General features: G+C 59.6%; 1 protein-coding gene across 1 annotated transcript; it reads right to left on the bottom strand.

The window, feature by feature from the left end:
• Window positions 1–12,947: 12,947 nt before the first annotated feature.
• Window positions 12,948–17,249, bottom strand: LOC144950875 (H(+)/Cl(-) exchange transporter 6-like). The gene is made up of 2 exons (XM_078881028.1): window positions 16,428–17,249; window positions 12,948–15,229 (listed from the first exon to the last, which is right to left on the bottom strand). Exons 1-2 carry the CDS (start codon window positions 17,247–17,249, stop codon window positions 13,073–13,075), a joined length of 2,979 nt encoding a protein of 992 aa, XP_078737154.1. The 3' UTR covers window positions 12,948–13,072.
• Window positions 17,250–25,078: the final 7,829 nt, after the last annotated feature.

The following is a 25,078-nucleotide window of genomic DNA, read 5'->3' as shown; positions in this document are numbered from 1 at the left end:
TTGCGATCGAAACGTCGTGATCTATTATTTTCTACCCACGTGACTTTACCGAAAGAACCAAGGAGTATGATGGATTCCTGCAGTCACGAAAGCTGGTTCCTGTTCTTAGCCAATAGACTCGACCAACGGCCTTGCGAGTAAGGCTTCTCCTCCACCACTCAACCAACTCATCCTCACGACCCGAAGTAAACAATGGAATCATTAATTAGCGACAAAGGGGCTCACAGTCACAGATTTAATCCGCACAGCCCATGGCTGATCGAGTCAGAGTCCGAGAGATGTGGCTTCGTTTCTCTCTCTCTCTGAGGTGCATTGGTGCTAACCATCTATATTATTCTATACGGGGGATCGAGCGTTGGAGAGGGGATCGAGCGTTGCTCCCTCGCACGAGGCGTAGGGTTTTTTCGCCGGGTTGCTCCGGTTTCCTTCCGCTAGGTCTGAAACAAGTTAATAAAAAAATAAAATCCTTATTCAACCTATAATCGAGAGCAAATTGAGATTTGTAGCAAAAAACAAAAACGAATATGGAACCAAAAAGCGCATTTATTAACGCGTGGACATATTTCGCAGACTCGCAGCCCACCAATCGCATCTCACGTGGGCAATGTTTCATTGGGCAGGATAACAGCGATGGAAGGTGATAAGAAGTCATCATGAGAAGAGGCGTAACAACAAAGACGGAACAGGAATTAGGTGAATTATGCAGCCGTTGGCGAGGTCGGCCCCAACCATCACAGCGCCCATTCGAGTGGAAGCGGCACGCGCTAAGTGCCCCCCCCTCTTCCTCCTCCTCCTCTTCCACCCCCCCCCCTCTTCACCCCCTACGCGCCCCCCACTCCGCCCCCCCCCCCCCACCGTCTCCGCTCTCGCCGTGTCGAGGCGCCGACCTCCTCCTCCCTGCCCGCGGTGGTAGTGGCTCTGCGGGGCACAGCGAGACGGCGACGCGAACATTGCTACCCCCTGGGGCGGCAGGGAACCCCCGAGGAGAGATCTGATGGAGGCTCTAGGCAGTGGTAGACTGACTCTGATGGAGGCTCTAGGCAGTGGTAGACTGACTCTGATGGAGGGTCTAGGCAGTGGTAGACTGACTCTGATGGAGGCTCTAGGCAGTGGTAGACTGACTCTGATGGAGGGTCGAGGCAGTGGTAGACTGACTCTGATGGAGGGTCTAGGCAGTGGTAGACTGACTCTGATGGAGGCTCTAGGCAGTGGTAGACTGACTCTGATGGAGGCTCTAGGCAGTGGTAGACTGACTCTGATGGAGGGTCGAGGCAGTGGTAGACTGACTCTGATGGAGGGTCGAGGCAGTGGTAGACTGACTCTGATGGAGGGTCGAGGCAGTGGTAGACTGACTCTGATGGAGGCTCTAGGCAGTGGTAGACTGACTCTGATGGAGGGTCGAGGCAGTGGTAGACTGACTCTGATGGAGGCTCTAGGCAGTGGTAGACTGACTCTGATGGAGGGTCGAGGCAGTGGTAGACTGACTCTGATGGAGGGTCTAGGCAGTGGTAGACTGACTCTGATGGAGGGTCTAGGCAGTGGTAGACTGACTCTGATGGAGGCTCTAGGCAGTGGTAGACTGACTCTGATGGAGGGTCGAGGCAGTGGTAGACTGACTCTGATGGAGGGTCGAGGCAGTGGTAGACTGACTCTGATGGAGGGTCGAGGCAGTGGTAGACTGACTCTGATGGAGGCTCTAGGCAGTGGTAGACTGACTCTGATGGAGGGTCGAGGCAGTGGTAGACTGACTCTGATGGAGGGTCGAGGCAGTGGTAGACTGACTCTGATGGAGGGTCGAGGCAGTGGTAGACTGACTCTGATGGAGGCTCTAGGCAGTGGTAGACTGACTCTGATGGAGGCTCTAGGCAGTGGTAGACTGACTCTGATGGAGGGTCGAGGCAGTGGTAGACTGACTCTGATGGAGGGTCGAGGCAGTGGTAGACTGACTCTGATGGAGGGTCGAGGCAGTGGTAGACTGACTCTGATGGAGGCTCTAGGCAGTGGTAGACTGACTCTGATGGAGGGTCTAGGCAGTGGTAGACTGACTCTGATGGAGGGTCGAGGCAGTGGTAGACTGACTCTGATGGAGGGTCGAGGCAGTGGTAGACTGACTCTGATGGAGGGTCTAGGCAGTGGTAGACTGACTCTGATGGAGGGTCGAGGCAGTGGTAGACTGACTCTGATGGAGGCTCTAGGCAGTGGTAGACTGACTCTGATGGAGGGTCGAGGCAGTGGTAGACTGACTCTGATGGAGGGTCTAGGCAGTGGTAGACTGACTCTGATGGAGGGTCGAGGCAGTGGTAGACTGACTCTGATGGAGGCTCTAGGCAGTGGTAGACTGACTCTGATGGAGGGTCTAGGCAGTGGTAGACTGACTCTGATGGAGGGTCGAGGCAGTGGTAGACTGACTCTGATGGAGGGTCGAGGCAGTGGTAGACTGACTCTGATGGAGGGTCTAGGCAGTGGTAGACTGACTCTGATGGAGGGTCGAGGCAGTGGTAGACTGACTCTGATGGAGGCTCTAGGCAGTGGTAGACTGACTCTGATGGAGGGTCGAGGCAGTGGTAGACTGACTCTGATGGAGGGTCTAGGCAGTGGTAGACTGACTCTGATGGAGGGTCGAGGCAGTGGTAGACTGACTCTGATGGAGGGTCTAGGCAGTGGTAGACTGACTCTGATGGAGGGTCGAGGCAGTGGTAGACTGACTCTGATGGAGGCTCTAGGCAGTGGTAGACTGACTCTGATGGAGGGTCTAGGCAGTGGTAGACTGACTCTGATGGAGGGTCGAGGCAGTGGTAGACTGACTCTGATGGAGGCTCTAGGCAGTGGTAGACTGACTCTGATGGAGGGTCGAGGCAGTGGTAGACTGACTGATGGAGGCTCTAGGCAGTGGTAGACTGACTCTGATGGAGGGTCTAGGCAGTGGTAGACTGACTCTGATGGAGGGTCGAGGCAGTGGTAGACTGACTCTGATGGAGGGTCTAGGCAGTGGTAGACTGACTCTGATGGAGGGTCGAGGCAGTGGTAGACTGACTCTGATGGAGGCTCTAGGCAGTGGTAGACTGACTCTGATGGAGGGTCGAGGCAGTGGTAGACTGACTCTGATGGAGGGTCTAGGCAGTGGTAGACTGACTCTGATGGAGGGTCTAGGCAGTGGTAGACTGACTCTGATGGAGGGTCGAGGCAGTGGTAGACTGACTCTGATGGAGGGTCTAGGCAGTGGTAGACTGACTCTGATGGAGGGTCGAGGCAGTGGTAGACTGACTCTGATGGAGGCTCTAGGCAGTGGTAGACTGACTCTGATGGAGGGTCTAGGCAGTGGTAGACTGACTCTGATGGAGGGTCGAGGCAGTGGTAGACTGACTCTGATGGAGGCTCTAGACAGTGGTAGACTGACTCTGATGGAGGGTCGAGGCAGTGGTAGACTGACTCTGATGGAGGCTCTAGGCAGTGGTAGACTGACTCTGATGGAGGGTCTAGGCAGTGGTAGACTGACTCTGATGGAGGGTCGAGGCAGTGGTAGACTGACTCTGATGGAGGCTCTAGGCAGTGGTAGACTGACTCTGATGGAGGGTCGAGGCAGTGGTAGACTGACTCTGATGGAGGGTCGAGGCAGTGGTAGACTGACTCTGATGGAGGGTCGAGGCAGTGGTAGACTGACTCTGATGGAGGGTCTAGGCAGTGGTAGACTGACTCTGATGGAGGGTCGAGGCAGTGGTAGACTGACTCTGATGGAGGCTCTAGGCAGTGGTAGACTGACTCTGATGGAGGGTCGAGGCAGTGGTAGACTGACTCTGATGGAGGCTCTAGGCAGTGGTAGACTGACTCTGATGGAGGGTCTAGGCAGTGGTAGACTGACTCTGATGGAGGGTCGAGGCAGTGGTAGACTGACTCTGATGGAGGCTCTAGGCAGTGGTAGACTGACTCTGATGGAGGGTCTAGGCAGTGGTAGACTGACTCTGATGGAGGCTCTAGGCAGTGGTAGACTGACTCTGATGGAGGGTCTAGGCAGTGGTAGACTGACTCTGATGGAGGGTCGAGGCAGTGGTAGACTGACTCTGATGGAGGCTCTAGGCAGTGGTAGACTGACTCTGATGGAGGGTCGAGGCAGTGGTAGACTGACTCTGATGGAGACTCTAGGCAGTGGTAGACTGACTCTGATGGAGGGTCTAGGCAGTGGTAGACTGACTCTGATGGAGGGTCGAGGCAGTGGTAGACTGACTGATGGAGGCTCTAGGCAGTGGTAGACTGACTCTGATGGAGAGTCTAGGCAGTGGTAGACTGACTCTGATGGAGTGTCGAGGCAGTGGTAGACTGACTCTGATGGAGGCTCTAGGCAGTGGTAGACTGACTCTGATGGAGGGTCGAGGCAGTGGTAGACTGACTCTGATGGAGGCTCTAGGCAGTGGTAGACTGACTCTGATGGAGGGTCTAGGCAGTGGTAGACTGACTCTGATGGAGGGTCGAGGCAGTGGTAGACTGACTCTGATGGAGGCTCTAGGCAGTGGTAGACTGACTCTGATGGAGGGTCTAGGCAGTGGTAGACTGACTCTGATGGAGGGTCGAGGCAGTGGTAGACTGACTCTGATGGAGGCTCTAGGCAGTGGTAGACTGACTCTGATGGAGGGTCGAGGCAGTGGTAGACTGACTCTGATGGAGGCTCTAGGCAGTGGTAGACTGACTCTGATGGAGGGTCTAGGCAGTGGTAGACTGACTCTGATGGAGGGTCGAGGCAGTGGTAGACTGACTCTGATGGAGGCTCTAGGCAGTGGTAGACTGACTCTGATGGAGGGTCTAGGCAGTGGTAGACTGACTCTGATGGGGGGTCGAGGCAGTGGTAGACTGACTCTGATGGAGGCTCTAGGCAGTGGTAGACTGACTCTGATGGAGGGTCGAGGCAGTGGTAGACTGACTCTGATGGAGGGTCGAGGCAGTGGTAGACTGACTCTGATGGAGGGTCGAGGCAGTGGTAGACTGACTCTGATGGAGGGTCGAGGCAGTGGTAGACTGACTCTGATGGAGGGTCTAGGCAGTGGTAGACTGACTCTGATGGAGGGTCGAGGCAGTGGTAGACTTACTCTGATGGAGGGTCGAGGCAGTGGTAGACTGACTCTGATGGAGGGTCGAGGCAGTGGTAGACTGACTCTGATGGAGGGTCGAGGCAGTGGTAGACTGACTCTGATGGAGGGTCGAGGCAGTGGTAGACTGACTCTGATGGAGGGTCGAGGCAGTGGTAGACTGACTCTGATGGAGGCTCTAGGCAGTGGTAGACTGACTCTGATGGAGGCTCTAGGCAGTGGTAGACTGACTCTGATGGAGGCTCTAGGCAGTGGTAGACTGACTCTGATGGAGGGTCGAGGCAGTGGTAGACTGACTCTGATGGAGGCTCTAGGCAGTGGTAGACTGACTCTGATGGAGGCTCTAGGCAGTGGTAGACTGACTCTGATGGAGGGTCTAGGCAGTGGTAGACTGACTCTGATGGAGGCTCTAGGCAGTGGTAGACTGACTCTGATGGAGGCTCTAGGCAGTGGTAGACTGACTCTGATGGAGGGTCGAGGCAGTGGTAGACTGACTCTGATGGAGGCTCTAGGCAGTGGTAGACTGACTCTGATGGAGGCTCTAGGCAGTGGTAGACTGACTCTGATGGAGGGTCTAGGCAGTGGTAGACTGACTCTGATGGAGGCTCTAGGCAGTGGTAGACTGACTCTGATGGAGGCTCTAGGCAGTGGTAGACTGACTCTGATGGAGGCTCTAGGCAGTGGTAGACTGACTCTGATGGAGGGTCGAGGCAGTGGTAGACTGACTCTGATGGAGGCTCTAGGCAGTGGTAGACTGACTCTGATGGAGGCTCTAGGCAGTGGTAGACTGACTCTGATGGAGGGTCTAGGCAGTGGTAGACTGACTCTGATGGAGGCTCTAGGCAGTGGTAGACTGACTCTGATGGAGGCTCTAGGCAGTGGTAGACTGACTCTGATGGAGGGTCGAGGCAGTGGTAGACTGACTCTGATGGAGGCTCTAGGCAGTGGTAGACTGACTCTGATGGAGGCTCTAGGCAGTGGTAGACTGACTCTGATGGAGGGTCTAGGCAGTGGTAGACTGACTCTGATGGAGGCTCTAGGCAGTGGTAGACTGACTCTGATGGAGGCTCTAGGCAGTGGTAGACTGACTCTGATGGAGGCTCTAGGCAGTGGTAGACTGACTCTGATGGAGGCTCTAGGCAGTGGTAGACTGACTCTGATGGAGGCTCTAGGCAGTGGTAGACTGACTCTGATGGAGGCTCTAGGCAGTGGTAGACTGACTCTGATGGAGGGTCGAGGCAGTGGTAGACTGACTCTGATGGAGGGTCGAGGCAGTGGTAGACTGACTCTGATGGAGGGTCGAGGCAGTGGTAGACTGACTCTGATGGAGGGTCGAGGCAGTGGTAGACTGACTCTGATGGAGGGTCTAGGCAGTGGTAGACTGACTCTGATGGAGGGTCGAGGCAGTGGTAGACTTACTCTGATGGAGGGTCGAGGCAGTGGTAGACTGACTCTGATGGAGGGTCGAGGCAGTGGTAGACTGACTCTGATGGAGGGTCGAGGCAGTGGTAGACTGACTCTGATGGAGGGTCGAGGCAGTGGTAGACTGACTCTGATGGAGGGTCGAGGCAGTGGTAGACTGACTCTGATGGAGGCTCTAGGCAGTGGTAGACTGACTCTGATGGAGGCTCTAGGCAGTGGTAGACTGACTCTGATGGAGGCTCTAGGCAGTGGTAGACTGACTCTGATGGAGGGTCGAGGCAGTGGTAGACTGACTCTGATGGAGGCTCTAGGCAGTGGTAGACTGACTCTGATGGAGGCTCTAGGCAGTGGTAGACTGACTCTGATGGAGGGTCTAGGCAGTGGTAGACTGACTCTGATGGAGGCTCTAGGCAGTGGTAGACTGACTCTGATGGAGGCTCTAGGCAGTGGTAGACTGACTCTGATGGAGGGTCGAGGCAGTGGTAGACTGACTCTGATGGAGGCTCTAGGCAGTGGTAGACTGACTCTGATGGAGGCTCTAGGCAGTGGTAGACTGACTCTGATGGAGGGTCTAGGCAGTGGTAGACTGACTCTGATGGAGGCTCTAGGCAGTGGTAGACTGACTCTGATGGAGGCTCTAGGCAGTGGTAGACTGACTCTGATGGAGGCTCTAGGCAGTGGTAGACTGACTCTGATGGAGGGTCGAGGCAGTGGTAGACTGACTCTGATGGAGGCTCTAGGCAGTGGTAGACTGACTCTGATGGAGGCTCTAGGCAGTGGTAGACTGACTCTGATGGAGGGTCTAGGCAGTGGTAGACTGACTCTGATGGAGGCTCTAGGCAGTGGTAGACTGACTCTGATGGAGGCTCTAGGCAGTGGTAGACTGACTCTGATGGAGGGTCGAGGCAGTGGTAGACTGACTCTGATGGAGGCTCTAGGCAGTGGTAGACTGACTCTGATGGAGGCTCTAGGCAGTGGTAGACTGACTCTGATGGAGGGTCTAGGCAGTGGTAGACTGACTCTGATGGAGGCTCTAGGCAGTGGTAGACTGACTCTGATGGAGGCTCTAGGCAGTGGTAGACTGACTCTGATGGAGGCTCTAGGCAGTGGTAGACTGACTCTGATGGAGGCTCTAGGCAGTGGTAGACTGACTCTGATGGAGGCTCTAGGCAGTGGTAGACTGACTCTGATGGGACACGCGGCGAGCCCCGGCCCACCGGCACAACACAGAGATGCGTTCCTCGCTTGATGCGCTCAGGTGCGCGCCTGGAAAGCGCCGCGTTCAGCGCCCCTCGATCCGCGAGTGCGGGAGGGAACCCCGCAGGGCGTGGAGACACGATCCCCCAACGAAAGGCAAAGACCCCCCGTGTAACCTGCCCCGTACTGATGGACACGGGCGGAGATTAGTCCGCCCAATGAAGGCCGGCACGGCGCACGAGGGGGGCGGTGGCCAACAATCACGCCCGACCGCCTTTGTCTCCCTAAACTCACAGTGTTGTTATTGACGACTGCGTTGAGTGTGTTGTTGTTGGCTGTGCTCGTGCAACACGCAGAAACTGCAGCAATCACCAAATCATGTGCGCCATCGACATGGAGGGGTGACATCAGGTGGTGCGTCAGACGCCCCGGGGGGGGGGGGGGGGGGGCTGGCGGGGGAGGGAAGGCCTTCATCCAGCAGTGGAGCGGTCGTTTCAGATTTGTTTTTGAGTTTAATCCCGCGCTGTGGAGGCGGCAGCAGCAGCGAGGGGTTGGTGGAGCACACAGAGACGCTCGTTGTGGAACTCCCATCCCTATCCGTGGGCGGGTCTCGATGTGATGCCATTACCCCGAGCTCGCACAGGAGAAGGCGGAGCAGCAAAGTGTGGACTAATCGCCATCTCTTTCCATCTGTACGGGCACAGGGAGTGGCCCTTGAAGGTGTGGCTAGCATCGGGTGTCGTCACTTTTGTCAACAGGGAAGATTTTGTTTTTTTATTGCGGAATGGGAAAGAACCGAAATGGTTGTAGAAAGATGAAAAATGTAATTAGAAAAATAAATCAGAAACCTCATCCATACCTGGTTTGTACTCAAATAAATGAAGTCCAAGTCAACCCAGCGGTGACCACATGCATTGTGTAACACACACACCAGCCTCTACGGTGTGTCACTAAGTGGCGGTGGCGTCAGCACGCGGCTTGTGCCAGGCTAGGTGCAGCTTTGAGGCTCTAACATGAAGGGTGGAAGGGACTCGTGGTACAGACCCAGATGCTCATTTATGGCTGAGTCGACCTGCAGGGAAGCCCAGGACCGGTTCATATGTTTGTCATTGGCGTTGGTGGCCGTGAGCTGGAATCGAACCCGTGTCTCTGCCCGGTTCGCAGCGCAGTGCGGCGCTAACCGCTGCACCACCGCTCCCCACAGAATCACACGCACATTCTCTAACACGCACGCACACACGTGGAACTCGCGTACAACACGGTGCAGAAAAAAGGCAAAGACATTTTCACAGTTAAGGGGGACAAACTTCACAGTTCACAGCGGACAACGTAACAACATCGAATGTCAATAAATAACACCGCAGGCCGCGACCGCACAGACATCGACTCCGCGCATCCCGCAGCCGCGATCGCCCCCGCGCCGACTGAGACGTCTCGGGACGAGGCGAGGGTCGCCTTGGACACAACCACCGCGGGTGGAGCACCCGGCGCTCGATGTCACCAGCGCGTGGTGGGTTCATCATCCACGCCGCGCCACGCACGCTACGGCAGATCGCCGGTGGCCCACACGCAGACTCTAGACCCCACGTGTGGATATGGCAAAAGGGGGAAGAGAGATCGATATCTCTGGGAGAGAGAGCGAGAGATCTCTGGGGACCAAGAATTCCCGTTACGGCTGACGGAAAGTAAAAATCCCTGGCTGAAGAATTCACACGCTGAAAAAACCGTACCGACTTCTCTCCCACAGATATCACGCGAGCACTTGGTAGGCCTCGTCACTCGGGCAGTGGTGATTCTCAACGTGCGCTTGGCTACTCCGACCCCCCCCTCCCCCTTGTTGAATTGTGTTTCAACCGAGCACAGTAACACCCCCCCCCCCTTGCCTCACCCAACAAATGAATAAACGCAGACGCAGGGGGGTAATGAACATCAACATTAGTTTAGCCAATTGTCCATCTTGTGAGGTATCCTAACTTCCCAATGAGCCAAGTAACCAGCAAGCGAATAATACAAAAAAACAATCGACGCTCTGGGTGTGTGACATCATTTCCCATCTAGGAGTTAATACGGCGCTTTAGTCAAAGCGCCTGACATGGAGTTTGAGTGTTGGGGAGGGGTGGCAAGGGAGGGTGATGACCGGGAAAGGGGTGAGGGGGTTAGGAGGGGGAAGGAGGGTGGCGAAGGTTGAGGGCAGGAAGTAGTCGAGGGATACCCTGGTAAAAAACGAGGAGTCGTACGGAACGCAGAATGGTTGCGTGAAGTTTCCTGCGGGAGTTGATTCCACTGGAGGGGAGCCAGGAGGGAGAAGGAGCGGCACCGTGAGCGAGCACGGGGAGGGGAGGAGCAGTGAGGGACCACAGAAAGTGTCACCGCTGGGGCCGAGCTGGGACATGGCAAGAAACAAGAGCAGCGAGGTGGGGAGGGCGCAGAGCCACGGGGCCGTTGGCAAACGCGGGCGAGGAGTTTGAATAAACAGCGCGAGTCGACGGGAAGCCAGTGGAGTTGGACGAGGAGAGCGGAGGGATGGGATGTGATGTGGGAGATTAGAACTAATCCGGGCCAAAGCGTCTTGAAGTTGCTGGAGGGGAGCACAGGGGTAGGCAGGAAGACCAAGAAGAAGGGGATTGGAGTGGTGGAGACGCCATGAGGGCGTAGGGGAGTATTTTGGCAGCGGAGATTGAGATGAGGGGGGCGAATTTTCCGGATGTTGAAGGGATGAAAGCGGCACGTGGGTTACGGTGGAGATATGCTTGGTGGAGGAGAGAGGGGCAATCGAAGGTGACCCCCCAAGGTTTAGAGCAAAGGAGACAGAGGTGGGGATGGGGTCGAGAGGAGAGGATGTGGGGTGGGGGCTTTAGAGATGATTTAGAGATGATAGTTGACAGTCCAGCCGAGGAAGTTTGGGGGAGAAACGGTGAAGAGGGAGGAAGCAGGCGATGGTGGTGGTGAAGGAGGAGGGGGGGGGATTGCGGGGCAAGAGTGAGCAGAGCGGCTGGTGGTTGTGCGCGTCAGCTTGGGGGGGGGGGCGTTGATTCTCCTTCACTCATCGCCCGCCGCCGTCTCCGTCACGCGCTTCAATGGCAGCGGCGAGCGGGGCGCGGGCTCCACACGCTCGTTCGTCGCTACGATTGCTACGGCCTCTTAATGCAACATTCTTTAAATACGCGCGCACACACACACATATATATTCACATTGTGTTGTACAGCACAGGGCGCAGTCCCCGACTTACGGGAACAAGTTCCGTTCGTCAAGTGGAGACGATCCGTTAAGTCGCAACACAACGTACTGTATTGACGTGCGCGGACGGCCAAGTGTTGTGAAATGTGTTCACGGGGTGGGTGGGTGGTGGGGGGGGTGTTAAACCCATAAATAAGAATGCGACGCCGGAAATAATTCCGCGGTTTCGGTTCACGAGTTCAAGTTCGCAAAGAGTCGGGCGGTTAAATAAATAAATATCTTACGGAAGCACGATCGAAAGTGCGGGCGTTCATAAGTCGGGGAGTGCCTTCCTGTGTATATATTATAACTCCTGGCACAAAACATGCATCGGCTAACTTAATTGCTCTACATTTGAATTGCAAACGTAGAGTCTTGTCCGCGCTCTCCACGCTCCGGCCGCGGCTCCGGGGAGGACGAGAGTGGACGCTGCTGCTCCGACGAGGGTGCCTTCGTGACGTCACGGACACCAACAGAACCCTGGAGTGTGTATTATTACTGTCGCTGTTGTCGTCGTCTTTGTCGTCGTCACGGCGGTCGGCCTCATCGTTGAGCCGGCTTGGCAACAACCAAAATGTGAGCCAATCGCAGCTCCATCGCAGAAGAGTCCGGCGTCAGCGGTTCCGCCAGGTAGCGTTGAACCTGCACGGTTTTTCTGTCCCCCTCAGTGTTCGTAGCGTTACTCAAAACGGGCGCAACTCTTAAAAACCGCACAACGCTGATGATGATGATGATGCACAGAGCGCTCCGCTCGCAACTCCAAAGGTTGAGAGTTGACATCCCACCGCCATCATCGAAGTCTGTGCCACGGTGGCTAGGAGATGTTGACTACTTCACCAGGTATGCAGGAGGTCGTGGGTTAGATCCTGACCCTGACGCCTGCTGCTGTATGTTTCGAGTTTACGGTGTCTCTCCCTCTCCCTGTGGTCGCGTGGAATTTTCTCCGGGTCCTACGGTTTTTTCCTCCACATTTAGAAACATGCATTTAGAGTATTTGGCTGCTATACATTTCCACATGATAAGCCGCTTCGTTGACCTATCATTTGTGATAGCCAGGTCGCTTCTGAGAAAGAGCCATAAACAGCTCAGTAATACAAAATTTGATCATCATTTTCATTTGTCCACGGTAGTCAAAAACAACATGGAGCCACTCGTTTGCACCCCCAGGATAAACTACAAGCCCCTGGCAGCCACGTGACCATGGCATTGCCACTGCTTGGCTTCAAGGTTGCGAGTGGTGGTGGGGGGATGAGTGCCGCAAATTTTTTTTTCGTGGAATAATACCATCCCGGCAGTGGAAAAACAAGTGGAAACTTTATCAGTCAAAAAATACATTCGAGGAATAACTTCGAGGGCGTGTTGACACGGCCATCGATTTTTTTTGTTCGCTAAAATTGAAGCATTCAAATGGCTTTAGTCAATCAAAGAGGGAAGCGAAAATGGCAGGAATGAAACAATAAAATCAAATATATAGAAAACGAGTGGGAAGAAGAAACCCCCCCCCCACCCCGAAAAGGTAGCTTTGGAGTAGCGGACGCATCACGTCGCCACAACCGATGTGCAACAGTGTTGGTCCAGATGTCTTGTGACCCTCCACCCCCCCCGCCGCATTTCATTCTCTATAACGTAATAACTTTTGAGAAAATGTTATGGGTCAATTAATTGGCGGTGGGGCGGGGGGGGGGTCACGAGACGTCTGGACCACCAACCCTGTAGATCCGCAAACTTAGTTGTTCAAGTAAAAATTCTGGAAAAATGTCCCAAAACCGCCGCCGATCGCTTTCCAGAACCCCCCCCCCACCCTGGGGATCGATTTGGAGGCAAGGAGCTTCTTCCCCTCCTCCCTGCACGGCGTTACCTCTGCGCCGCTCACCTTTGCACACATCCGGCCCGTACGTGGAAAGGTCAACATACACACGTACGGCACGTGACAGGACGTCATGTGGCATCATAACGTCTGTACAGATGACACACGAGGTCACGTGGCCATCCGAATAACTTCACAGCTCGTCGGATTCCTCCGGCATAAATAAAGATTCTGACGACGATTCTCAACGTGTCTGAAGGCGGGTGGGCGGCAGCTTCTCAAGGACGGGTTCAAAGTTCGTCTCACGGCGAGGGGGGCGGGGGTCGAGAGGCTGCGGGGGCGCCGCCCGCTTCACGGGCGCGCCATGCGCTTGCGCCGCAGGCTGCGCCGCAGCGCCTCGGGCGTCAGCTCGTGGCGCGTCACCACGCCCACCACGTGGCCCGCCGCGTTGACCACGGCGAGCTGGCGCGCCTGCAGCGCCGCCATGACGCGCAGGGCCTCGCCGGCGCTGGCGCGGGCGTTCACCGCGGGGGCGCCGGCATCGACGTACGGCGTCACGTCCACGACGGCGCGCGGCTCCAGCAGCGCCAGCTCCAGGTCGCCCACGTCCAGGCCGCGTCGCTCCGCCTCCGCCAGCGTCGCCGCTCCTACGCGCGGCTGCCGCGCTGGCGCCCGCCCCTCCTCGTACCACGCGCCCCGCGCCAGCAGGGCCGCGAGGCGCGAGCGCGACACCATGCCGTGGTAGGTGAGCGGCCGCAGGCGCTGGGCCAGCGTCCAGTCGCCGGGGAGGCCCGCGTCCGCCGCTCGCCCGGGGTCGCCGGCGTCCCCGCTGGCCCAGCCGGCGGGCTGCAGGTTCGGGTACGGCTCCACCCCCGGCTGCAGGACGCTGGCGAGGTACTCGCAAGCGGGCGACGACTCCCCCTCGTCGCCCTCGTCGTCGTCGTCGCGCCGGCGCCGCTCCGGCGCGCTGCCTCGCCCTGCACCCGGCGGCCGCTGCAGCTCGGCCGACGGGTACGAGCGCATCGAGCGGCTGCGGCGCCGGTACTCGTTCGCGCGCGTCACGGCCAGCGCGGCGTGGTGGAACTCGCCGTTCGCGGCCAGCAGCGCCGCGTTGCCGGCGCCGCCGTGGCCAGCGCCGGCGGCCTCGGTGACGACGGGGAAGGCGTGGTGGCGGCGCGCGCGCAGCACGCTCACCAGCGACTGGACGCGCGTGTGCGGGTACACGTACACCAGCTCGGGCTCCATCACGTCGCTCGCGAGCAGCAGGCGCTGGCAACGCTGGCCCGGCGCCGGCGGCGGCAGCGGCTCCGCCGAGTCGGCGGGGAGCAGCGGGAGGCCCCGCAGCGCCGCGGCGGCGCGCGCCGGCTCCCGCGACCACGCGCCGGCCAGCCAGCCCGACAGCAGCAGCGCCAGCAGTGCGGCCGCCGCGCCCTCGGCGTCCGCGCCGCTCGCCTCCGCCAGCGCGAGCGCCAGCACCAGGGGCCAGCGCGCCACGCCGCCCAGCGCGGCAGCCGCCCCCGCCAGCGCCAGCTTGTCCTGCCGCGGAGGCGGCCACCGCCGCGGCTGCCAGCGCCGGAGGAGCCCGGCGGCCAGGCGGCCGTAGACGGCGCCCACCAGCAGCTGCGGCGCGAAGGCGCCGCCGGGCGCCCGCAGCCCCGAGGCCCAGAGCGAGAGGGGCGCGAGGCAGCCCAGCGCCAGCAGCAGCGAGGGCGGCGACGGCGCCGCGCCGGGTCCCAGGAGGCCGCGGAGCGCCGTCTCGGGCGCCGATAGCAGCAGCCGCGCGAGGTCGTTGGCGGTGCCGTTGGGGCAGAGCAGCGACGGCAGGAGGGCGCGCGGGTCGCGGGGCCCCGCCGCCGTCGCGTTGCCCGCGGCGCCGCCCTCGTCGTGGCACGAGCCAAGGGCGGCGGCGGCCAGGAAGGCGGCGCAGCTCCCGGCGAGCGAGACGAGCAGCACCTCGAGGGCGCCGGCGCACGGCGGCTTGGCGAAGACGTGGCGCGCGCGGTAGCGGGACAGCCGCGCCCGCAGGCGCCGGTGCGCGGCCGCGTGGACTCCGCCCACCGCGCCCAGCGCCATCGCCGCCGGCAGCAGCGCCCAGGGGTCGGCGCCGCCCGCGAGACGCCCGCCGGATTCGCCGACCAGGTCGAGCATTCCCACGGGCCACGCAGGAGGAGAGCCGCCGGCGCCGGAGAGCGCCAGCGCGCCGGAGGAGAGCGCCGAGAAGGCGAGGGAGGCGGTGACGGAGCCGAGCAGGACGGGGAAGACGACGCCCGGGTCGGCCAGGGCGCCGGGCCCCGCGTTCTGGAGGCCGAAGACGGCGCCGGCGAGGGGAGCGCCGAACGCCAGCGCCATCCCGGCGGCCGAGCCGGCGGCCGCGAGGCAGCGGCGCCCGCGCGCCGTGCAGAGGGCCGCCGGGCGGAGTCCGGCGCGGGACAGCGCCGGGCAGAGCAGAGAGGGCAGCCACAGGCCCAGCGCCGTCCCCACGTGCAGCATGGGGGCTTCGATGCCCACCTGCCCAAGGGGGATTCGTCACGGCGGTTGATTAGGAACAGGGAGAGGTGATCGGAGTTCAAGAGACCTCGCAAACATCACAACCCACGAAGCTCACGGTCCACCCTCAACTGCATCCCGCTGCGCAGAGCATGGCATCAGCAGCAGATGATACCTGATGCACAAATAAAATAACTCTCTCCAGCAGCGGTGTCCGACCGTGGTCATCAAGAGCAGAGATCGGAGTACAACGCAATGCAAGAACCGATCCACAGATACGGAGGAGACATCGTCACAGCGATGCACTCGCTCCGCTACTGCTCCTGATGCGGTACGTTTTTTTGCCCACCTGAATGTGCATTGTAGTTGTTGCAGAATCTCAGGGCCGCTGCATTTGGGCAAGTGACACTGTGCACGTTACACATCAGCGTTGTTATTATCGACATCAGTGGCCGTGCGAAGATTAAGGACCACGCTAGACCACGTCGCTGGTGTCATTCATGACTGCTGCTGCTGCTGAGATGTTGACATTGAAAAAGACTGACAGAGACGTCAGACGTTGGCACTCGAAATGTATCGCTGCAGGAGGACGCTGCTGCTACTGCTGTCTAAGCTGGACCCAACGGAGTGCCCAATGTAGAAGCAGGGAAAATGTTGCTGCTGCTGCTGCTGCTGTTCGGGACAAACGGAAGTGGAAAGAGAGGAAGACCGAAGAGAGAATGTCCTGAGTAGGACGCCGTCGTGAGAGATTGGTGCCATCACGTGACCACATTGGCACCACAAGACAGAGTGGGCACCACGTGACCACATTGGCACAAGACAGAGTGGACACCACGTGACCACATTGGAACCACAAGGCAGAGAGGAGTGGGCACCACGTGACCACAGCAGACACACCTACTACGGTGATTGCAAAGATTTAAATTAACTTTCTTCCAGCTTTAAAAACTCTCCCGTGCGATCAGCGTCAGAGACAACAACACGCCACAAGATGTCAACTACCTCGCCGGGTGTACAGGAGGCCATTGGTTCGATCCCGAGTATTTGTCTGCTAAGAGAGAGTTGGGCCCAAGTGCTGCTAGCGAGTAGCACCTATGAAGGCCGTGGGCACGGCACACGAGGGGGTGGGTGGCCAGCACCACGCCCGGCCGCCTTTGTCTCCCCAGTGCCGCTGTTGTACCCACCCCTCCCCACCACCCCCCCCACCACCAAGACGCACCACGAGGCCCCCGGCAGACGCGCACGCCGCTCCGAGCCCTCTGACCGCCACGGCCCCGCGCGTCCACGCGGCCGCATCTCGGACCCCGTCCCTCAGCAGCCACGACGCCTCCTCCTCCTCCCCCCACCCCCCGTGCCGCCGCCGCCGCCGCCCGGAGCCGCCGACGACGACGGCGGTGCCGGCCAGGGCGGCTCCCAGCGCCAGCGCGCCCCGCACGGCGGCGCCCAACAGCAGCAGCAGCGCCAGGGCGCCGCGCTCCTCGCTCCAGCGCAGGGCCCCGTCCAGCGCGGCGCGGGGCAGGGCCCAGGCGAGGCGCGCGGGCAGCCAGACGAGCAGCAGGGCGGCCGCGGCGACCGCGGCGCCCAGCAGCAGGAAGCAGAGGCCGTGGGCGGCCCGCGTGAGACACGCGCGGCACACGCGCCGACGCCTCCTGCTGCCGCTGCTGCTGCTGCCGCCCCGCGTCCTGCCCTTCGTCAGCCCCTCGTCCTCTCCTCCTCCCTCCCCCTCCTCATCGTCCTCGTCGTCGTCACCCGCCTCGTCGTCACGCTCCTCGTGCTCGGCCTGCTGCGCGCTGGGCCACGCGTCCCGCCGCTCCAGGCTCTCGACGGCGGCGGCGCCTCCAGCAACGCGGCCGCCGCCGCTCTCCGCCTCCTCCTCGTCGTCGTCGTCGTCGCACAGCTCCGCGAGCTCCTCGGGGGTGCGCGCTGCTGCTCGCGAGCCGCCCGGAGAGTCCCCGCAGCAGCCGCCGCCGAAGCAGCAGCAGCCGAAGCCGCGAGCGCCGCTGTCAATGCCCACGCCGCCATCACTGTCCGCCCGCTCCATGTTTCTTGTTGCTATGGGAGGGGGAGGGGCTACGCGATGACGTCGCGCCGCCGAGTCAGCGTTGTGCGGCGTGCGTGGTGACGCCAGACGCAGGTCGCGAGACCGTCTGCGGTGCCGATGACGTCATCGCGCACACATCACCCCCCCGCACAGTGCGGGTTGACGTCATAAAAGGGCGCAGGACGTTCAGGATGACGTCATCATGCACGTCAGTTCACCAAAGGGGTGCAGGGTGACAGGAGCTGTGGTGCAGGGTGACAGGAGCTGTGGTGCAGGGTGACAGCAGCTGTAGTGCAGGGTGACAGGAGCTGTGGTGCAGGGTGACAGGAGCTGTGGTGCAGGGTGACAGCAGCTGTAGTGCAGGGTGACAGCAGCTGTAGTGCAGGGTGACAGGAGCTGTAGTGCAGGGTGACAGGAGCTGTGGTGCAGGGTGACAGGAGCTGTGGTGCAGGGTGACAGCAGCTGTAGTGCAGGGTGACAGGAGCTGTGGTGCAGGGTGACAGGAGCTGTGGTGCAGGGTGACAGGAGCTGTAGTGCAGGGTGACAGGAGCTGTGGTGCAGGGTGACAGCAGCTGTAGTGCAGGGTGACAGGAGCCGTGGTGCAGGGTGACAGGAGCTGTGGTGCAGGGTGACAGGAGCTGTGGTGCAGGGTAACAGCAGCTGTAGTGCAGGGTGACAGGAGCTGTGGTGCAGGGTGACAGGAGCTGTAGTGCAGGGTGACAGGAGCTGTAGTGCAGGGTGACAGGAGCTGTGGTGCAGGGTGACAGAGAGCTGTGGTGCAGGGTGACAGGAGCTGTGGTGCAGGGTGACAGGAGCTGTGGTGCAGGGTGACAGGAGCTGTGGTGCAGGGTGACAGGAGCTGTAGTGCAGGGTGACAGGAGCTGTGGTGCAGGGTGACAGCAGCTGTGGTGCAGGGTGACAGGAGCTGTGGTGCAGGGTGACAGGAGCTGTGGTGCAGGGTGACAGCAGCTGTAGTGCAGGGTGACAGGAGCTGTAGTGCAGGGTGACAGGAGCTGTAGTGCAGGGTGACAGGAGCTGTGGTGCAGGGTGACAGGAGCTGTGGTGCAGGGTGACAGCAGCTGTAGTGCAGGGTGACAGGAGCTGTGGTGCAGGGTGACAGGAGCTGTAGTGCAGGGTGACAGGAGCTGTAGTGCAGGGTGACAGGAGCTGTGGTGCAGGGTGACAGAGAGCTGTGGTGCAGGGTGACAGGAGCTGTGGTGCAGGGTGACAGGAGCTGTGGTGCAGGGTGACAGGAGCTGTGGTGCAGGGTGACAGCAGCTGTAGTGCAGGGTGACAGGAGCTGTGGTGCAGGGTGACAGTGGCTGTAGTGCAGGGTGACAGCAGCTGTGGTGCAGGGTGACGGGCTGTAGTGCAGGGTGACAGGAGCTGTGGTGCAGGGTGACAGTGGCTGTAGTGCAGGGTGACAGGGGCTGTGGTGCAGGGTGACAGGAGCTGTGGTGCAGGGTGACAGGAGCTGTGGTGCAGGGTGACAGCAGCTGTGGTGCAGGGTGACAGGGGCTGTAGTGCAGGGTGACAGCAGCTGTAGTGCAGGGTGACAGGGGCTGTGGTGCAGGGTGACAGGAGCTGTAGTGCAGGGTGACAGGAGCTGTAGTGCAGGGTGACAGGGGCTGTGGTGCAGGGTGACAGCAGCTATAGTGCAGGGTGACAGGGGCTGTAGTGCAGGGTGACAGGGGCTGTAGTGCAGGGAGACATGGGCTGTGGTGCAGGGTGACAGGAGCTGTGGTGCAGGGTGACAGGGGCTGTAGTGCAGGGTGACAGGGGCTGTGGTGCAGGGTGACAGGGGCTGTAGTGCAGGGTGACAGGGGCTGTGGTGCAGGGTGACAGGAGCTGTGGTGCAGGGTGACAGGGGCTGTAGTGCAGGGTGACAGGGGCTGTAGTGCAGCGGCCCACATCTCAACATTTCCCTGTCAATTAGCTCACCCACATCACGTGACGCCTTCTTCAACTCCGTACCACCCCAGGGCCTCGCCGTATTTCTAGCCGCAGTATTTAACATTTCAAGAGCTCGCAGATGGATCCTGAGTGGACCGTCACGTGTTTGCGGCAACGCGTTCCAACTGTGATGGCACAAACTGCATGCGCGCGCACGTGTGTGCCTTTGGCACATGCACATCAAAGTTTAACAATGTTTTCCCCGTCTATACATTCAAAAAAATGTTTAACCCACAATGATTTTAATGGATGTAGCTAAACTAATTAATGACTTTTTCATTATTGTATTTCCATGAACAGGTCCATTCTATTATTGCAACCTGCTGAAACGCCCCTCCTGGACATCTGTGAAAAAGAGTTTCTTAGCTCATCGGATTCCTCCTGGAGACAGAAATATTCCGATTCTGAATCTCTTCCATTATCGCGTGTGGCGGCAATGTTGTCCTCCTCCTTCAGGATCTCGACATCCTACTGTGGAGGTCGTGCCGCTTGCTGCTGTCCACGCTGAAAGCGCTTCAGCAGAGAGATCGCGTCGTTTGCCTCCTCCTCTGGGCCAGTTTCGACATTCAGTGTATCATCAGCAAGCCAGGCTTTGCTTGAACCATTGGTTCAACAACAGCAAAAACTGGGCCAGTTTTGACATTGTTTTAATGCTGACGTTTGACGGGAAGCGATGCATAAAACATGGCAATGGAGCACGATTTATTCCTGCATCATAAATTAACGCGCGTTAATTAACTTAGGCGTCCGTTACATAATCTAATGCATTAAAACAAAATGGAAATGCTTTTCATGACTTCAGTGAAACAGATCAGCTGTAAGTTGTAAGTCACCACTACCTCCACCACAATCGTTTTTTTGTTTAATGTTAATAAACACAAAGGGTTTGATGAAACAAAGAAATTGTACTTCTGTGCCCATGCTTAATTTGTTTTGATGATTTACCTTCTAACACAAATCTGGCCACGTCTCGCACAACCCCAGAAAGGGCATCTCGCACCCCCGAGGGATAGCGTGCACCCCACGTTAAGAACCACTGATCGAGATGATGATGATTTAAAAGTGCATCACAGCTCCCAGCGGCTTCCTAATATCGGAAGAAAAGAGCGTTCCAGACGGGCCGCAGAAGCGCATTTCCGGAAGCGCCACGCGACGGTGGGGCGCAACCTCAGTCTCCGTTCGCCTCAAGCAGCCAGCGCCGCTGCGAGGATGGGCGCAGTTGGCGTGACGGCGGCGGTGCAGAGAGCTCCTTGGGAAGGCCAGCCAGGCAGCCAGCCAGGCAGCCAGCCAGCCAGGCAGCCAGCCAGCCAGGCAGCCAGCCAGCCAGGCAGCCAGCCAGCCAGGCAGCCAGCCAGCCAGGCAGCCAGCCAGGCAGCCAGCCAATCAGGCAGCCAGCCAGCCAGGCAGCCAGCCAGCCAGGCAGCCAGCCAGCCAGGCAGCCAGCCAGGCAGCCAGCCAGCCAGGCAGCCAGCCAGCCAGGCAGCCAGCCAGCCAGGCAGCCAGCCAGCCAGGCAGCCAGCCAGGCAGCCAGGCAGCCAGCCAGCCAGGCAGCCAGCCAGGCAGCCAGCCAGGCAGCCAGCCAGCCAGGCAACCAGCCAGGCAGGCAACCAGCCAGGCAGCCAGCCAGGCAGCCAGCCAGGCCGTTGCGGTGCACGCCAAGGCGAGAACGGCCGCAGTCGGAGACCGTCAGGGTGGTGGCTCGGCTGTGGACAGAGCGAGGAGTTCAAATCCTGGTTGGAGGCGACGGGGGAGGCGGGTTGAATCAACCCATCATGCCTCCCTTCCGCAGGGTCGATAAAATCGGTACTAGCCCGTTGGGTTGGGCTGTTGTTGTTGTGCTCGAGTCACGCCCAGAGGACGACACGGAACGTTCGCGAGCGGCATGAGCGGCAGGAGCGGCGGTGGCGCGCGCACTCAAAGCGGTTCTTTGTTTGGTTTATTTAAACTCAAAAGTGCCGGCGAAGCTTCAACAAAACAAACCGACGAATGTGTCTCGCCCGCCCACACGACGAGCCTCGTTTCTTTGTTCGTTTCCCAAATCTCGCTCGCGCGTCGCCCACTGGCGGCTCGCAACGCCGAAGCTCGTGCCGCCGCCACCGCCGCCTCGTGGACGGAGTGGCGCGGGGAGCCGCGCGGGGACTCACGGACGGGGCCTGCGTGTCGGCAAACGGCACGCGGCAATCGCAAGACATTCATTTAACGCGAAACGTTCGCCATCTCTCTCGGACAGTCATTACAACCCGTTACTCATCACCTCAAAACATAACACATCACACCCCCCCCCCCCCGAACAAAAATCACTTTTCACAATAGAAAATAAGTCATAAAGAACGTAAATATTTAAAAAAAACGACTCAACGACAATTAATTTAAAACTCAAATAATTCACCTTTGCAGGGAAACCCGCCCAAGAGATCTGCTGCACGTTGGATTGACTGGGGAGGGGGGGGGGATGTGAAGGGCTTCAACGCTGCCACTGTGACACTGCCGCAGGATCAGAATGTCGATCTGCATTGGCGGGGGGAGGAAATCTGATGAGCTATGAAGCTCTTTGTGTCACACACGTGCAGAAAGCAGACGACGACGGCAGCCTCCTCCTCCTCCGGTGGGGGGGGGGGCGGCTTCTTGTGCGACGACCTCACGGCGCGTGGCCCGCGGAAAAATTCCGTTCGCTCGGAGAAATATTCCATTTCGTCCGTCCAAAGGAGAAAAACCTAAAGTCTCCTTCAGGGTCGTCAATTTCCCTCCGTCCGGGAAACTTCCGTAAACCGAAGGTCCGCGCAGGCCGCGGGATACGCGCACTTTGGCCACGAGAGGGCGAGCGAGGCGCGCACGGCCGTGGTGCCGCGTTGCCGTCTCCCGCGGTCTCCTTCACCGCTAACTCTGCCGCAAACCGCTCTTAGTAAATCCGCGAGGCGGTGGGGGGGGGGGGGCACGTCGACCGCTCACGGCCGGGGGGGGGCAAGGAGGAGGAGGGCGCTCCCTCCTCTCGCCATTGTGACGCCCCCGTCCCCGCGCAGGCCCGGCACGGCGGTCCCACGCGGACGGACGCACCCTGCGGGCCCCAACGCCGCCGGTCCGAACCCGCCGATCGCGCGCGGCGGGCGGCTAGGAGAGGAGGGAGCGAGCCTGAGCGCGACCGCCGCCCGCAACCGGGTCGCAGGCGCGTCCCGCACGCGATTCGCGTGCGGCCGAGTTTCGGCCGATCGTCGCCCGACAGCCGAGTCCCTACTCGGAGCGCAGAGACGCGCACGACGAGCGCTTCGGTTGCGCGCGAGCGACGGCTCGCGTCGCTCTGCGCGTCACGCGAGAGGGTCATCAATAACAACACGTTCATTCGAAGCTGATGAACAAGAACACTTAAAACGCAAATTGCACTTCGAAGCGTAGAAACTCTGTCAATGGCACTTTCCAACAACGACACAGTCGCCCTTAACGCTCACGGCCATGGCATGGCGGGGGGGGGGGGGCGAAGGTGGGGGTGGCGGCGCGAGTGGGGGTAGTAGTGGCGGTGGTGGTGATGGTAGCAGGGGCAGTGGTGGCAGCAGCAGTCGTGGTGGTTGAAGGGGTGGTGGTGGTAGCGGCGTGCGTGTCGCTGCGATCGCCGAGTTCTGCCAAATTCGAAACGACTTCCAAGACAACGACGACGCGGGGCTGCACAGTAGAGGGAAATCCACTGCTGGATGAGGGCTCCCCCTTCCCCCCCACCACCCCCCCCCCGTTCCCACACAACGCCACGCGTGGGTCACGGCGAAGGTGGCGAGGCCCCACGTGGGATGGCAGCACGGGCCGAGTTCTCGCTCAACACCCGCCGGCGTTCGCTCCAACGCGAGGTCAGTCCCTCGGGGAACGCTTTTCGCACGCACAACACGCAACGCACCCCCCCCCCCTCCCGTTATAATGTGGTGCACGGCCCTAGTTACAACGCAGAATGCACCGTTATGATGCGCGCAGTTATAACGCGGAGCGGGTGCCACCGTTATAACGCGGTTTCTGAGCAGTGGACTTCCAACCTCGTTCTTGAACTGAGTGGTACGGTAACGCGGTGGTGACGCACCCTCGGTGATGTCCCCCCCCATCTCACCCTAGTTGTGCACCGCACCCCACCAAGCTTCATCGTTGCATCACCCATGGGGGGAAACGGTTTCCGCTCAACGCGGGTGCTCTTCAGGAACGCCTCGACACCACCAGTGCCACCGACAGCGCGTGAAACGAGCAACTTTGCCGCCTACGGCAACAGATTGTGTTGCACTGCCTTCTGCTGCCCTCAGCTGAGCTCAGATTAATCTGCATGAAGACCCAACAAAACCTACGAAGAGCAATAGCCCGGTGCGCCAAACCATTGTGCCACCACTCCCCCCACCCTCGACTTTGCCAACCGTCACGGAGCGGTGAAGTATGGTCAAAAACAAAAACCAATCAAACCCCCCAGGACCGACACGGTGGAGTGTGGGAGGGCTTCATTCCCTGGTGGATGGACGGTGACCGGCTGCAACTTATTCATCGTCACTTGTTATTTGCAGTGCTACAGCGGCGTGCCGTTTGTGTTCATCAGCAAGGTGTCACCTCCCCTTCCCCAGCGATGCCGACCGCCACTCCTGGCGGCTCATTCCCTCTTGAATTTTAAATGTTGTGCGCTCACCGCCACCGCGATAAAACTACAAACTAAAACAATTTATTATTTTACCAGGTAAGGTCCCCCTGAGCTATACAGCTCGTTTTCCGGAAGCGACGAGTCCATCACAAACGATAGCTAAACCAAGTGGCCGATCGCCACCGTGTGGAAATACACAGCGGCAGCCAAATACTCACGAAACGCGTGACGTCGATTCTAAACGAGGAGGGAAAGACCGGTGGACCCGCGGAAAAAATCCACACGACCACGGGGAGAACACGCAAACTCCAAATACACAGCAGGGGTCAGGGTCGAACCCACGACCTCCTGTACACCAGGCGAGGTAGTCAACATCTCGCCAGCGTGGACGCCCACAATAAGGTAAGGCAGCGCTGCAATACTGAAACAAACTGCGTTCAACAATCTCAACTGTCAAAGCGATTTCCTCGCTTCCTTAGATGTTTACAGCCCCTGCAAAGCCAGTGGTGGAAATTCCACATTCCCGTGGCGGGGTGGGGAGGGTGAGTCTATGCATGGGAGAACCCGCAGTTGATGTCATCACAAAGTGGTGCTCAGTTTATCCGGAGGGATGGATGATGGGATTTCCATCAGGCTCTCGGCAAAACGGGTCCACAAGCGCGTCGGTAACCACCAATGCAATGACAAAGCTCCCCCGTGCAGCCTCTAATAGACTGTCGGGGCAAGTGCCGTTAGCGAGTAGCAGCACCTACGGAAGTCGGCACTGCGGCACACGAGGGGACGGGTGGCCAGCACCACGCCCGCCCGGCCGCCTTGTCTCTCCACAGCGCCGACATTTACGCATAGCACGCCCCCCCCCCCCCCGAGACGCAGGTACTCATTCGAGGCTGAGTCGACCTAGTGGAGGCCCAGGACCCCTTCAAACTTTCGCCACTGGGTTTGGCCGCGAGCGCAGATACCGCTCCCCGTGCACACGCGTGCACGCTAACCGCAGCACCACCGTTCCCCATGCACACGTGTGCACGCTAACCGCAGCACCACCGCTCCACCCCCCCCACACCCCACAGGTACCGCCTTAACCGCAGCACCACCACCGGCGCGACCTCATCGCGGTAACCACGGGAGCCGCCGCCGTGTGCGGCGCGGTGGGTGGACGGCTGGACGCTGGTACCCCCAGTCCCCCCACCCCGCCCCCCTCCCCTCCCCCCCCACCCCGCTCCCCACCCCGCTCCCCACCCCGCTCCCCCCCACCCCTTCCCCCACCCCGCCCCCCTCCCCCCCC

Source organism: Lampetra fluviatilis, chromosome 59 (assembly GCF_964198595.1).
Source record: "Lampetra fluviatilis chromosome 59, kcLamFluv1.1, whole genome shotgun sequence".
Classification (NCBI taxonomy): domain Eukaryota; kingdom Metazoa; phylum Chordata; class Hyperoartia; order Petromyzontiformes; family Petromyzontidae; genus Lampetra; species Lampetra fluviatilis.
Note: the sequence above shows the minus strand (reverse complement) of the source record. Positions and strands in the feature narration are given on the sequence as shown.

Excerpts from the sequence above, each read along its gene's own strand:
- LOC144950875 (XM_078881028.1), bottom strand. The coding sequence starts at position 17,249 with ATGGAGCGGGCGGACAGTGATGGCGGCGTGGGCATTGACAGCGGCGCT. Across the intron at positions 15,230-16,427 it reads CGTCTGCCGGGGGCCTCGTG|GTGGGCATCGAAGCCCCCAT; the intron begins GTGCGTCTTGGT and ends CCCCTTGGGCAG.